The sequence below is a fragment of the Solanum stenotomum genome, chromosome 8, assembly GCF_019186545.1.
Source record: "Solanum stenotomum isolate F172 chromosome 8, ASM1918654v1, whole genome shotgun sequence".
Classification (NCBI taxonomy): domain Eukaryota; kingdom Viridiplantae; phylum Streptophyta; class Magnoliopsida; order Solanales; family Solanaceae; genus Solanum; species Solanum stenotomum.
In genome coordinates this window covers 4,322,320-4,336,363 of record NC_064289.1, presented here as the reverse complement: position 1 = coordinate 4,336,363, position 14,044 = coordinate 4,322,320, and the positions used below count along the sequence as shown (strand labels likewise).

Sequence of the window (14,044 nt, the reverse complement as noted above, 5' to 3'; positions counted from 1 at the left end):
ATGGACAACTAAATAGGGACAACCAAAAAAGGAAATATGGACAAGTAAATAGGGACGGAGGGAGTAATTTTAAGTCAGAAACATCTAGATACATGTATTTTGCTATCAGATATATTCTGAAATACAGATATATAGGGAGAGAGGCAATCGAGGGAGAAAGGCGAGCGAGAGAGGAGAGAGGTAAGCAAGAGAGTCAGTGTATCTCAAGTACATACGAATCATGCTTGAATATAGTGAATCTAGAATAAATTAACCTAATCTGACCTCATGTATCCAAGAACATGTATCTGAAGACCGAAATCTGGCAAGATGGTAATTTCGAAAACACACAAGAAGAAGCCACGTAATTAGGCCCTAAACTAGTGGAATTTATATTGTTGTATTCTTGTATTTGTGAAAGACTGAGACTCTCCTTTAGCTTAATACGACATATAAATAAATTAATATAAAACATACAACAATAACATAGCCAGCATAATTTCAAAATTTATATAATACATAAACTAAAATAATCTTCTTGAACTTCAAGATAAGTACTAGTTAGCTAGCATATCAATGACAATTGACAATCATATGTCAACTACAATTTTGAACCTTACAGACACTAAGTATCAATTTTCAAGGAAACATGTTTGGCCATGAGATATTTTATTCCTTTGTATAAATTGACAAGAAGAGATCGAAGACAATGCAACTAGACATGTTCAACATATATATGGATAAGTGTTAAAATGAACTAATTATTCTTGAGACAACTACATTATTTTTTGTCCATCAAAGTGACAATCTGTCTTACAAAAGTTGCATACATTATTATTATATATACATATGTTTGTTCATGTACCAGTTACACTTGCCGACGTCGTCTTGTCATATGTAACTTGCCCATGTTGCCGACATGGGCGACATTACTTATGTCTGTTTTTATTTATATATTTACTCGATGTCTATGTCAAATTAATTATATTTTTTCACCTTTAATTAGATATTTCTAACTAATTTTAACAATATGAATCTTGTACTTATATGAAAATGTCAATATATAACACCTTAGATTAAAAATAGTTTTTTCTAAAACTTAAGTCTTAACCAATGAATAAAACAAGAAAAATGCGACTAGTACTAATTTTTTAGTAGGAATAAATTACTTAATTCTTTAAATCGCTGAAAACAACTTATATGAATATTAAATTGCATCTTAGCTTCACGGGTGTCATAGCACAATTATACTATAATGATATACATATAAAACTATTTTGTCAAATATTTGCTGCACACAACGTACACACACGTACTTTATACGTAATGCTATATTAATTGGAATGCACTAATTTTTAATCAATAATTGCTTCCATTACACAGTGTAAGTGCGTAATTACAAAGGACTACCAAATTTAGTTCATCTAAAACAAAATTACAAATTAAAGAAATAATTCTCCGGAGATGATTAAGAAATATTAAAATGTTGAAAACAGCTAATGATCCATTATTAGCCACAAATTTCTATAATTAGATCTTTAATAATCAATAATGATCCAAATAGAGCATGTGTTATAATAGACAATATACACGACAAATTACAGTTAATAACTTTTGTTTCGTATTTCCTCCCTCCCAATTATACGACTCACTAATTCTAAAAAATAACATATTTCTATGTTTTGTAACAATATAATTTTAAAATACACATTTTACTATTAATGAAATAATTTATGACCATTATGAATATATTTTTTTTAATTTTATGTGAAATCAAACTATATCAGATGAATTGAAACGAGAGCGAACATATATTTATTACCGCACGCGTAACTCGTGTCGTGTCCCCCTTCACGTCGCTGTCCTCTATGTTCATCCACTAGCTGTAACGTAATGTCCTTTTCTAAAACTTAAACAAGTACTCTAACTAATTGATAGTAAAAAAAAAAAAAAAGGTGTGCCACTAACACAAAAAAAAAAAAAAAAAAAAAAAAAAAAAAAAAAAAAAAAAAAAACAAAAACTGTGTGTACGTAGATATCTGGTTTTCTAGAAAAGTAGGATTGAAAAGCCCATAAATATCATCCTCCTCTTCATTATAAATAACAACACCCTCTATTCACTTCTACTCATTCACTCACATTTACATAAATTCTTCAAGTCATCATATATAGAAATGGCTACTATTCTTTTTTTCTTGATTTTGGCTATTTCTATACTTGTGTTATCAATTCTCTTTTTTCTTTCTAGACTTAAACCTTATTGTGAGTGTGAGATTTGCAAAGGCTATTTGAACTCTACATGGTCTTTAGAGTTCAAAAATCTTTGTGATTGGTACTCTTATCTACTCAAAAAGTCAGCAAGTGGTACAATTCATGTACACGTTCTTGGAAATGTCATTACAGCAAATCCAAACAACGTTGAATACATGCTCAAAACAAATTTCGATAATTTCCCTAAAGGGAAACAATTTTCTACGATCCTCGGCGATTTATTAGGCCGAGGAATTTTCGCCGTAGACGGCGAAATGTGGAAGTTTCAACGGAAGATGGCATGTTTAGAACTCGGAAGCGTATCGATACGTTCGTACGCTTTCGATATCGTGAGTGACGAAATTAGAAACCGGTTGATTCCGCTTTTGAAAAGTAACATCCACACCGTTTTGGACTTACAAGATGTTTTACGACGTTTTTCTTTTGATAGTATTTGTAAATTTTCTTTTGGTATGGATCCTGGTTGTTTAAAATTATCATTACCAGATTCAGATCTTCAAGAGTCATTTGATTTAGCTTCGAAATTGTCAGCTGAAAGAGCTATGACAGTTTCACCTTTAGTTTGGAAAATTAAAAGAGGTTTGAATATTGGATCAGAAAAGAAGCTAAAAGAAGCAATTAAAAAAGTTGATATTCTTGCTGAAGAGGTAATAATTCAGAAAAGAAAAAACGATTTTTCTTCCCAAAATGACCTTTTGTCTAGGTTCATGAGGAATATGGATGATGATAAACTCCTTAGGGACATTATCGTCAGTTTTCTTTTAGCAGGAAGAGACACAGTTGCTTCCGGACTGACTACTTTTTTTTGGCTACTAGCACAACATCCACGTGTCATTGATGAAATTCGAGCTGAGTCGAGTCGAGTCATGGTAGGAAGAGAAAAGGAAACTCTAGCTAGTTTTGAAGAAATTCGGGAAATGCATTATTTGACTGCGGCTATACATGAGAGTATTAGGTTATTTCCACCGGTTCAATTTGATTCCAAGTTTTGTCAAGAAGACGATACTCTCCCTGATGGTACGTTTGTGGCTAAAAGGACAAGGGTGACATATCATCCATATGCAATGGGGAGGATGGAGGGTATTTGGGGTAAAAATTGTCTCGAATTCAAGCCAGAAAGATGGTTGGAAGACGGAGTTTTTAAGGCACAATGTCCTTTTAAATACCCGGTTTTTCAAGGTGGGGTTAGAGTTTGTTTGGGTAAAGATTTATCTATTGTGGAGATGAAGAGTGTTGCTTTGGCTTTGATTAGGCAATTTGACTTTCAAGTTCACGTGGCTACTAAAGAGCAGGCACCAAAGTTCATGCCGGGATTGACAGCCACAGTGAGAGGCGGACTTCCCATCATGGTTCAAGAAAGACGAGAACAATAGACAGAGACGAATTCAGGATTTAGAGTCAGAGTCAGATGTTTCTATGATTATAGTGAAATTCAGTAAAATTTAATAGCTTTTGTAATTAATTATTAGTAGTTCAGACTTCATCTATAGTTAGCGTTTTAGACTTATGGCAAGCTGAACTGTGTGTATATAGACTACTTACGTCAAAAGAGTACTTCTGATCTAATAAAAGAAATGTTTAAAAGATATTGGGTATATTTGACACTTTTTTTTTTTTTTAATCTTGATATATGCCAAATGCAAACTTAGGTCTTAATAGAATTATTAAAGTGCAGGTTCAACGTAATCTAGCTAGTAACTTTGATCTAATCTCGTACATATGTTTGAGAGTTCATTGTTTATATAGTTAATAAATTTCAGAACTCATAAACTTCAAATCAAATATTCATAAGTTTCAATCGTGAATTTGTGAAAAACTGTTATGAAAGTTACATTCTTAAAATTCGAGGAGTCAAAGTATTTGTAGGTAAGAATGTGACTCCCTTGTAATTGTTAACATGCTTTTAAGGACAAGTACGAACACCATGACAAATATTAGAGCTTATTCACTAAGCATTCAATCAAGTGAACCATCTAATATTTTTACATAATAGGGATCAAACACATAATATTAGATCAATTCTAAAAAAGATTGTATATAAAACATCTAATTTGGCGGAGAGACTATGAGTTCACGAACACCATAAATTGCCTTATGAATCCTTCCATGTGCTTAACCCAGTTTAATATTAGCTTGGGTGAGCATGGACTTGTTGCAGAAAAATTCTTAGAAAACCTAGGAGTATTATCTTGTTAATAATGAAGACTCTGCTTGTTTAATTTTTCAATAAACAAGATTCGTGATCCACTTTAAGTGGCTTTCAATTAGCTAATTGACCTTATTAGCAACCACATGAATAACATGATATATAGGGAATGATAATCAACTTCTTATTCTAATTTTAAAACTCGATAGAATATTTAAAGGGATGGACCACAAATTGTTTTGAAAAGAAAAAATGTTAAGATCGAGAAGCGAAAAATTTAATAGCTATTTTCTAAAGGTAATTTTTTTTGTATTTAATTTAACATGATGTTAAAGCAGGATTTATTAGGTTTTTTTATTTTTTGATGTTACACAGTTTATATTAAATTATTCGTGCTTTATATGTCCAGTCTAAGTGTGAGTGAGATATTTAAGAGGACCCTAGATTACTTGTGTATATTAATTATTCAAGCTTTAAATCTTAGAAGACTTTTCAAGGTTCTAGCTTCGTCAAGAAGCATAAAAGGTTTAATTAACTAGAAGATTGAAATAATAAATTGTGTCGGTTATATTCTTAAAATAGCAGTCAATGTTCGAGTTGTCGTGATATATTGGCCATGTTAATTAAATTATTTTTAATATATAATTTAACAGGGGAATAATTTGATCAATTAAGAATATTGAATTCCCATGCATCTTCTTCCATCAGAATCTAGAATGGTCGCAGCTAGGGTGGCACAATGGTTAAAATTTACGGTTATTTTTTAAGTCAATCTATTTAGAATAAATTGGATATTCAATTATTTTTAAAATAAATCAATTATAGATTAATTCATATTATTTTCTATATCTGTCATCTTTGTTAAACAAAATTTTCTTGACCATGTCATTTTTTATCGGAGATTAATCAAAGATTTTATGAAAATTACTAATCCCACAAGTAAACTGCCGGAGGAGTCTAATCATATAGGAATCTCTAAAAGAGAAAAAAAAAACTTGTAATTTGAGATTTCTTTTTTGAATCATTTTACAATGGATTATACAAATTCCACATTATTCATTTGTTAACTGATGTTTTTAACCATATGAAATATGAATGAGTCAAATATTTTATCCGTTTTTACATAACTCATTTTGATCCGCTCATATTCAATCTGACACTCCATTTAACCACCCCTAATTGGAGCTCTAAAAAATGTGATTAACCCTTTTAAAATTCTTAATTGTTTTTGTCAGACACATTTTGTGGGTTAAATAATAGAAGGCATGTGGTATTAATCTCCACTAATTATGCTGCAAGAATAGAAATAATTTAAATAGACCATTAACAGAGGAATATATCCATGTGACTTTTTTCATCAATAGATGAAAATGTCAAAGCTTTCTATCAAATTTCAAGGGTAAAAGTTTGAGTCGTATTTTTGTTTTTATTTTTAGGCTTAATACATACTCCTTTTATCCCTAATTAATTGTCCATTTTTTCTTTTATAGTTGTCCCTAATTACTTGTCCATTTTGACAAATCAAGAAAGGACAAAATAATTTTACCTATTATACCCTCAATTAATTACTTTGAAAAATGTACAATTTCTTGAAAATCTTAAATTTTTAATCCATCCACTTCATAATTAATAGGGGTAAAATGATAAATTTACTATATCAATAATTGCTTTCTTAATAGGTGTGTCAATTCAAAAGTGAACAAGTAATTAGGGACAGAGGAAGTACGTAACAAATCGTGATCGATACGTTAAGCATTTTTTATACTGTTGACAAAATCAGCACAGCTTGTTACTGATCAATCAAGCTCCTCCATTGATGGAGCTTGAACTCACATGAGAGAAGAAGAAGAAGAAAGAAGAGGAATCTAGAAGAGTTGCATGAAAATTATATTTCATTGAATGAAAAGTTGAGAGAACTAAACATTACAATTGATCATTATATACACACACTTTAAGCTATGAACTAACTAACAACCTTCCTAACTAACTCATAACAAACTTCCTAACTAACTCTGACTCACTAACCGTGTTAACTGAAATGTGATATAAATGATTTATATCTCAACACCCCCCCTCAAGTTGGAGGGAATTGGATTTACAGACAACTTGTTCAATAATGTAGCATGTTTAACTCCAGTAAGAGCCTTTGTGAGGATATCTGCCAGTTGTGAATCAGTAGAGATGTGATGGAGAGTGATCAAGCCTTGGTGAAGTTTGTCTCTAACAAAATGGCAGTCTATTTCTATGTGTTTAGTCCTTTCATGGAAAACTGGGTTCTTGGCAATGTGGACTGCAGCTTGACTATCACAGAAAACCTGTATAGGCAATGGGCATTGTACAGACAACTCAGTCAGCAACCTTTCAAACCAAACCAGCTCCCCTACTACCTGTCTCATAGCTCTGTATTCTGCTTCTGCAGAGGACAAAGATACTGTGGCCTGTTTCTTGGACTTCCAGCTGATAGGGCTATCACCCAAGAGGACTAGATAGCCACTGACTGACTTTCTTGAATCAGAGCAAGCACCCCAATCTGAGTCACAATATGCCTTCACTGTAAGATCAGGTTTGTTTGAAATGAATATGCCCATTGTAGGATCTTGTCTGAGGTATTTGAGGACATGATAAGCTGCCTTTAAGTGTGGTTCCCTAGGTGTTTGCATGAACTGGCTTAGGTGCTGCACACTATAAGCTATATCCATCCTAGTGTGCGTTAGAAAATTGAGTTTGCCTACTAACTTCCTGTCATAAGTAGGATCAGAGAGTAACCTTCCATCAGAGGCCTTCAATTTTTCAGTATAGTCAAGTGGTGAAGCAACAGGTTTGCAGTTCAGGGAATCAAATTCCTTCAAGAGATCAGTAGTGAACTTCCTTTGAGAAATGAGAACCCCATCATGCCTGTACAATATCTCCAAGCCCAAGAAATAATGAAGTCTGCCTAAATCCTTTATTTTAAACTGATCATGCAGAAAAGACTTTAGAGAGTTGATCTCCTCCAGATCAGTCCCAGTCAGAATCACATCATCAACATAGACAGCAACAAAAACCAAAGAACTGCCCTGCTTTTTGTGAAACAGTGAGTAATCACTATGTGAATGTATGTACCCCTAGAACAAAGACTGCTGGACAACTTATCATACCATTGCCTACTAGCCTGCTTTAAACCATATAAGGATTTCTGTAATTTGCACACCATGTTTGGGAAGTCCACTGCAAGACCTGGTGGTAATGTCATGTATACTTCCTCAGTCAAATCACCATGAAGGAAGACATTGTTGACATCTAACTGATACAAGCCCCATCCTTTCTTAACAACCAGTGTAATCAAACTCCTAACAGTAGTCATCTTTACTACAGGAGAGAAGGTTTCATTGTAATCTATACCAGCCTGTTGAGTGTACCCCTTAACGACCAGTCTTGCCTTAAACCTTTCTACACTACCATCAGCCTTGTGCTTGATTTTGTACACCCACTTACAACCAATGGCCTTTTTATCCTTGGGCAGAGGTACTAAGTCCCAAGTATTATTAGCATATAGAGCTTCAAATTCTTGTGTCATAGCCATTTACCAGGCAGGATGCAAGATTGCTTCTTCATATGAGGAAGGCTCACAATCATGAGAGATGGTTTCAACTAACTGCTGGCTATCAGAACACAAAGTGGTAAAGCAAATGCTATCATGGTTGGTTAGAAATGATGTAAGAGAAAGGTGAGGATCAGGTGCAGGTGTGGAGGAATGCAAGTTGGGTAAAGTGTATTTATATTCTTTGAGGTAGTTGGGTGTATGAAGTGACCTGGTTGTTCTCCTAAGAGCAAGTGGGGCACCACGTGGTGAAACTGGTGTGTTTTGCATGGTAGGTCTTGATGTGTGTTCATTTATATTAGTAGATGTTTGGATATCAGGGACTGTATTAGAGGTTGTATCTACTGCTATTACTTCATTAGTAGTGACTTCATATGGCATGTTAATATTTAGGAAGTCATCATTGAAGAAAGTGCTAGTTGTACCAGGCATGCAAGTTAGAGTTTGGGGATGATGGACAAGACACTTTAATACAGCTGAAAAACTAGAATTATCAGGAGCAATGATAAAAGGGAAGACAGACTCATGAAAAGAAACATCTCTGCATACATGAACTCTCTTGGTAACTAAGTCCAAAACCTTGTAACCTTTTGTATTGAAGGGGTATCCAACAAAGATGTGTGGTGTTGCCCTTGGCTCAAACTTATCTTTGTGGGTTTTCAAGGTAGTGGGAAAACATAAATATCCAAAACTTCTAAGGTGAGAGTATGTAGGCTGAGTTTGATACAACATCTCATAAGGGGATTTGTTCTGTAGAATCTTGGAAGGTAATCTGTTAACAAGGTATGTGGCTGTTAGAACACATTCTCCCCAATATCTCATGGGCAATTTAGACTGAAATAGGAGTGCCTTTGCAATTTCAAGCAGATACTTATGTTTCCTTTCAACGACACCATTTTGTTGAGGTGTGTAGGGACAAGATTTTTGATGGATTATACCTTTTTTCTTGGAAAAAATGGGTGGCATCATTAGAGGTAAATTCCAAGCCATTATCAGACCTGATGGTTTTCAGCTTAGTCTGAAATTGGTTTTCAACAAGTGAAACAAAAGCCTTAATGGTTTGCAAAGCATTGCTCTTACACCTAATCAATTGAGTCCAGGTTGATCTAGTGTGATCATCTACCATGGTTAGGAAATAGTGAAAACCATCATGAGTTGGAATGTGGTATGGTCCCCATAGGTCAATGTGAAGTAACTCGAAAGGCTTAGTGGTGGAGGTTGTGCTTTCTGGGAATGGAATTCTTGTCTGCTTAGCCATAGGACATATGGTACAGGTGAAAGGTTGTTTGGTAGAGAATTGACAAGGGATAGTGGAGATGCCCTTCATTTTCACAAAAGGTACATGGCCTAGTCTAGTATGACAAGAGATCATTAGTATAAGTGCTATCAGAATTAACAGCAAAAGAAGAACACTTAGCAGTGGAGTAGGAAGAAGAATTAAAAACAGAACAACCCTCTTTATTGATAGGAGAAAAACCTTTTACAGTAGAGTAATGAATGTTTGGAACTGGACTACTAGTACATTTGCTAAAGGAGTAAAACGACTTGAAATGACATGAGGGTCCTTGATGCCATCAGGAGAAGAAACACAGTTGTGGCATTTTGTACACAAGAAATAGAGGCCATTCTGTGCTCTACCAAGTTCCAGAGGGCTCTTCAGAGAAGGGCCCTGCAACAAGCAAGAAACACTATTAAAACTGACTATACCTTTAAGTTGTAATGCTAAACAATGAACTGAGATGAGATTGAATTTGAAACTAGGTACAAATAGAACTTTCTGCAATGTTAGGACTTGATTTAAACATACATCACCAATGTCAGTCACTTTAACTTTGTAACCATTAGGTAAGGAGATGAGAAATGGATATGGTAGGGGTCTAATATTTGTCATAATGGTTTTGTTATATGTCATGTCATGTGATGCCCCTGAGTCTATGATCCAAGAACCAGCAGTTAATCTAGTACATCTACAAGAAAGGTCACCTATCTCAGTAATGGAAGAATAACAAGCAAGTATACCTGCCAGGTTCACAACTCCACTTAGCATATTGTCTGAGTTGGAAGCTTCATGTCCAGCTTGTAGAGATCCCAAGAGGTTCAATAGTTNCACTATTAAAACTGACTATACCTTTAAGTTGTAATGCTAAACAATGAACTGAGATGAGATTGAATTTGAAACTAGGTACAAATAGAACTTTCTGCAATGTTAGGACTTGATTTAAACATACATCACCAATGTCAGTCACTTTAACTTTGTAACCATTAGGTAAAGAGATGAGAAATGGATATGGTAGGGGTCTAATATTTGTCATAATGGCTTTGTTATATGTCATGTGATGTGATGCCCCTGAGTCTATGATCCAAGAACCAGCAGTTAATCTAGTACATCTACAAGAAAGGTCACCTATCTCAGTAATGGAAGAATAACAAGCAAGTATACCTGCCAGGTTCACAGCTCCACTTAGTATATTGTCTGAGTTGGAAGCTTCATGTCCAGCTTGTAGAGATCCCAAGAGGTTCAATAGTTGTTCATACTGGTCTTTGGACATATTACATGGCATTTGCTTCCTCAGCTCAGGATTTTCCTCATAGTGGTGTCCATCAATCTCATTACTGCACACATGCAGAATTAAAACCTTTGCCTTTAGAAAATTTGAAGTTGGGTGGATATCCATGAAGCTTGTAACATCTTTCTCTAGTATGGCCTAATCTCCTGCAGAAATCACAAAACAAAGTAGACCTGCTAGTACTAGAGGTCCCTCTAATTATGTTGGTGTTATTCAGGCTTCCAGAGTTGCCTGTATGTCCCTTAGAGGAACTATAGTTAGTTCTGAGACCTTTCACTCCTGCATTGTTGTGAGTTGAAGCAAAAGCATTTAGGGAAGTAGAGTCCAAAGCAGTGTGGTTGTGAGGCTTCACTTCTCTCTGCTTTTCTTCTTGGGACAATATGGCAAAAGCTTGAGCCATGCTAGGTAAAGGGTTCATCATGAGAATGTTGCCTCTGATGGCAGTATACATCTCATTTAGCCCCATTAGGAAGTGTATGAGTCTTCTATCTTGCTCAGCCTTGATCAATTTAACTTTACCCCCACAAGTGCACACACAATTGCACTGAGAGCTCATATCAACTGTGCTCTTTTCTTCCCAGAGCTTCTTCATCTTCGTGTAATACGTAATCCAAAGTGCCTTGAACAAGATCATTGATTTCTTTCTGAAACTGATACAATTTACAACCATTGGTTTGGTCATATCTTTCCTCCAATTCATCCCATAATTCATATGCATTGTTAACATACTGCAGACTATCTCTTAGATCAGGTGACAAGGAATTCAGAATCAAAGAGGTTACCATGTCATCACACCTTTCCCACTGTTGGAAACTAGGATCATCCAGATTTGGCTTGACTACTTTTCCATTGATAAAACCTGTTTTACTCTTAACAGACAAGGCTCGAAGAACAGCTCTCCTCCATGATCTATAACCAGTGCCATCAAACACTCCAGGCAATAGAGATGAACCTGCATTCTCGGAAGGATGCAGATAGAAAGGACTGGTAAAATCCATCCTAGCAGTGGATGTAGAACCAGTCGAAATTGGATCAACTTGATTGTCATCCATGGTGGAATCAGATCGCGATGGGATTCAAAAATAGGAATGAGGAACAGATACAATTTGAGTAACAACAGAAACTCCAAAAGTGAAACAACGAAAAACTTTGAAAAAAAAACAGAATCGAGAACAGGAAGAGGAACTCAAAATTCAAAACATGAACTCGACATCAATATTCACAGTGCAACCTCTTCGAAAGAGAAAATAAGAATCACAAATGTGGATGTGGAAAAGGGAGCAGGATCTATGTCCATTGCTCTGATACCATGACAAAATCAGCACAGCTTGTTACTGATCAATCAAGCTCCTCCATTGATGGAGCTTGAACTCACATGAGAGAAGAAGAAGAAAGAAAGAAGAAGAAGAAAGAAGAGGAATCTAGAAGAGTTGCATGAAAATTATATTTCATTGAATGAAAAGTTGAGAGAACTAAACATTACAATTGATCATTATATACACACACTTTAAGCTATGAACTAACTAACAACCTTCCTAACTAACTCATAACAAACTTCCTAACTAACTCTGACTCACTAACCGTGTTAACTGAAATGTGATATAAATGATTTATATCTCAACAACTGTCAATAAAGAAAAATCTTACATCGTTAGTTATTTGTATACATTTACGTATATTACTTTTGATAAGACATTATTTGTTTCAAGAAGCTGTGATAGTAATTATTATAAGGGGAGAAAAAACTTACATTGAGGCTTGAGCTATTGACTGATCGTTATTGCTGAAATTCTGTGTATTTTTTCGGACAAAAAATCATTTTTAATCAAATTATTCTTCGCTTATAATTTGTTTGCCTAATATCATTTGAAACATTTTCCTAAAAAGAATATATCATACAACAAAACAACAAATAATGTCCTACCATGGCACACATCCACTCAGTTGTTCACAATTTTTTAAACTTTATTTTCATATTTTCTAATTTAGGTAGTTAATCATTTAATTATATATAATTGTGTATAATTAATGCATAATTTATTTTGTTTGAAATGGCAAAATAGTACATAGTAGTGCATGGTAATAGTACATTGTGAGGCTTATTTTTTTTTACTTTTGTTTGTGTTTTTCTTTTTCTTTTCAAATATAATATAATATAATATATATATAAATATTTATATATATATATATATATATATATAACTATACAAGAAATAATTTTTAGAAAAAAAAATACTAATGTAACTAAATTATTTATTTAAAAATATTAAAAGAAAATATATTTTTATAACCTTTATTCTCTTTTGCAAATGAAAATAAAATTTTTATCTAAAATATGACTCTATTTTTCTTAAAACATTTTTACAAAATTTAACCACCTAAAAATTATGTAAAAATTGAAACATCAAAATAAAGCTTAAACTTTATTTGTTGTAATTTATTTTATAATTTGTTTCTTTCGAAGGAATGAACTTGTCCTTCTTGATACTTTATTATATGTGATATATATTATGCTGTATCATGAAACCAATCTTCTACATATGTTATACTCTATAGAGATATCATATAGGAATAAGAAGTTTTTACTTTTGAAGGAATGAATTATCGATTATCTTTTTATGATATTTTCTATTACTATATGACATATATCGTATGAGGATTATAGAAGATTTGAGTAATATTTTTCTGAAAGAATGAATTTGACATCTATAATGTTATGACAATATTATATAATATATATCAATTTGTTATCATAGAGGGCTAAGTAATTTTTTGAAGAATTGTTCAACTTAGCCCAATTGATAAGCTTTGATATCACCATGATGTAAACAAGTTTATGGGCTGGCCACTTTATGACTAACTTTTAGAAAATAATTAGTGAAATTTATTTTTAAAAGCTTTTTATTTTTTGAAACACCATAAAAATGTCATTGTCATCAAATTTAAACCAAGTGAAATATTTGAAATGTTATCATGAAATTCTATCTTTAAAAAACTTTTTTGTCACAGTATCTTGAATTTCGTCTATTTTTAATACGAAATTCATAACAATGTTACAAATTTCAAAATTGACTACTATCTTTTATTTACAAACTTCAAGATGTTACTTTAATTACAATTTAAACGTCTAAAAATTGATATATATTTTTTTAATTTTACCTCGTGACCATGATTAACTCATCTCACTTTCCAATTGTATAATAACGTGTCACCAAATTTATATTCCACGCACCAAACATTATTGAAACATAATTTTAAAAAAAACAAAGATTTGTTCTACATGACATTAAATAAACTTTACTTCATAATTGAATTTTATAATCTTACTAATACAAAAAGGATGTTTATAAAATACATGATAATTAACGAAGTTGTTAAGCATTAACATCTTATTGATTTTAAACACTAACATCGGATGTGCTTAGCATGTAACGTATTGAATTATAATTGAGGGACAAAAGTAAACCGTTGTGTGCTTAAGTATTTGATTTGGTAAAATAA

General features: G+C 33.2%; 1 protein-coding gene and 1 pseudogene across 1 annotated transcript; one reads left to right on the top strand and one right to left on the bottom strand.

Annotated features, from left to right (window-relative positions):
- The first annotated feature begins 2,064 nt into the window (after positions 1-2,064).
- On the top strand, positions 2,065-3,837 carry LOC125873205 (cytochrome P450 94C1-like). Its single transcript, XM_049554104.1, has one exon. The coding sequence runs from the start codon at positions 2,154-2,156 to the stop codon at positions 3,621-3,623; it is 1,470 nt and encodes a 489-aa protein (XP_049410061.1). The 5' UTR covers positions 2,065-2,153; the 3' UTR covers positions 3,624-3,837.
- A 5,773-nt stretch (positions 3,838-9,610) lies between these two features.
- LOC125872401 (uncharacterized) lies at positions 9,611-11,009 on the bottom strand (annotated as a pseudogene).
- Positions 11,010-14,044: the final 3,035 nt, after the last annotated feature.

Excerpts from the sequence above, each read along its gene's own strand:
- LOC125873205 (XM_049554104.1), top strand. The coding sequence starts at position 2,154 with ATGGCTACTATTCTTTTTTTCTTGATTTTGGCTATTTCTATACTTGTG.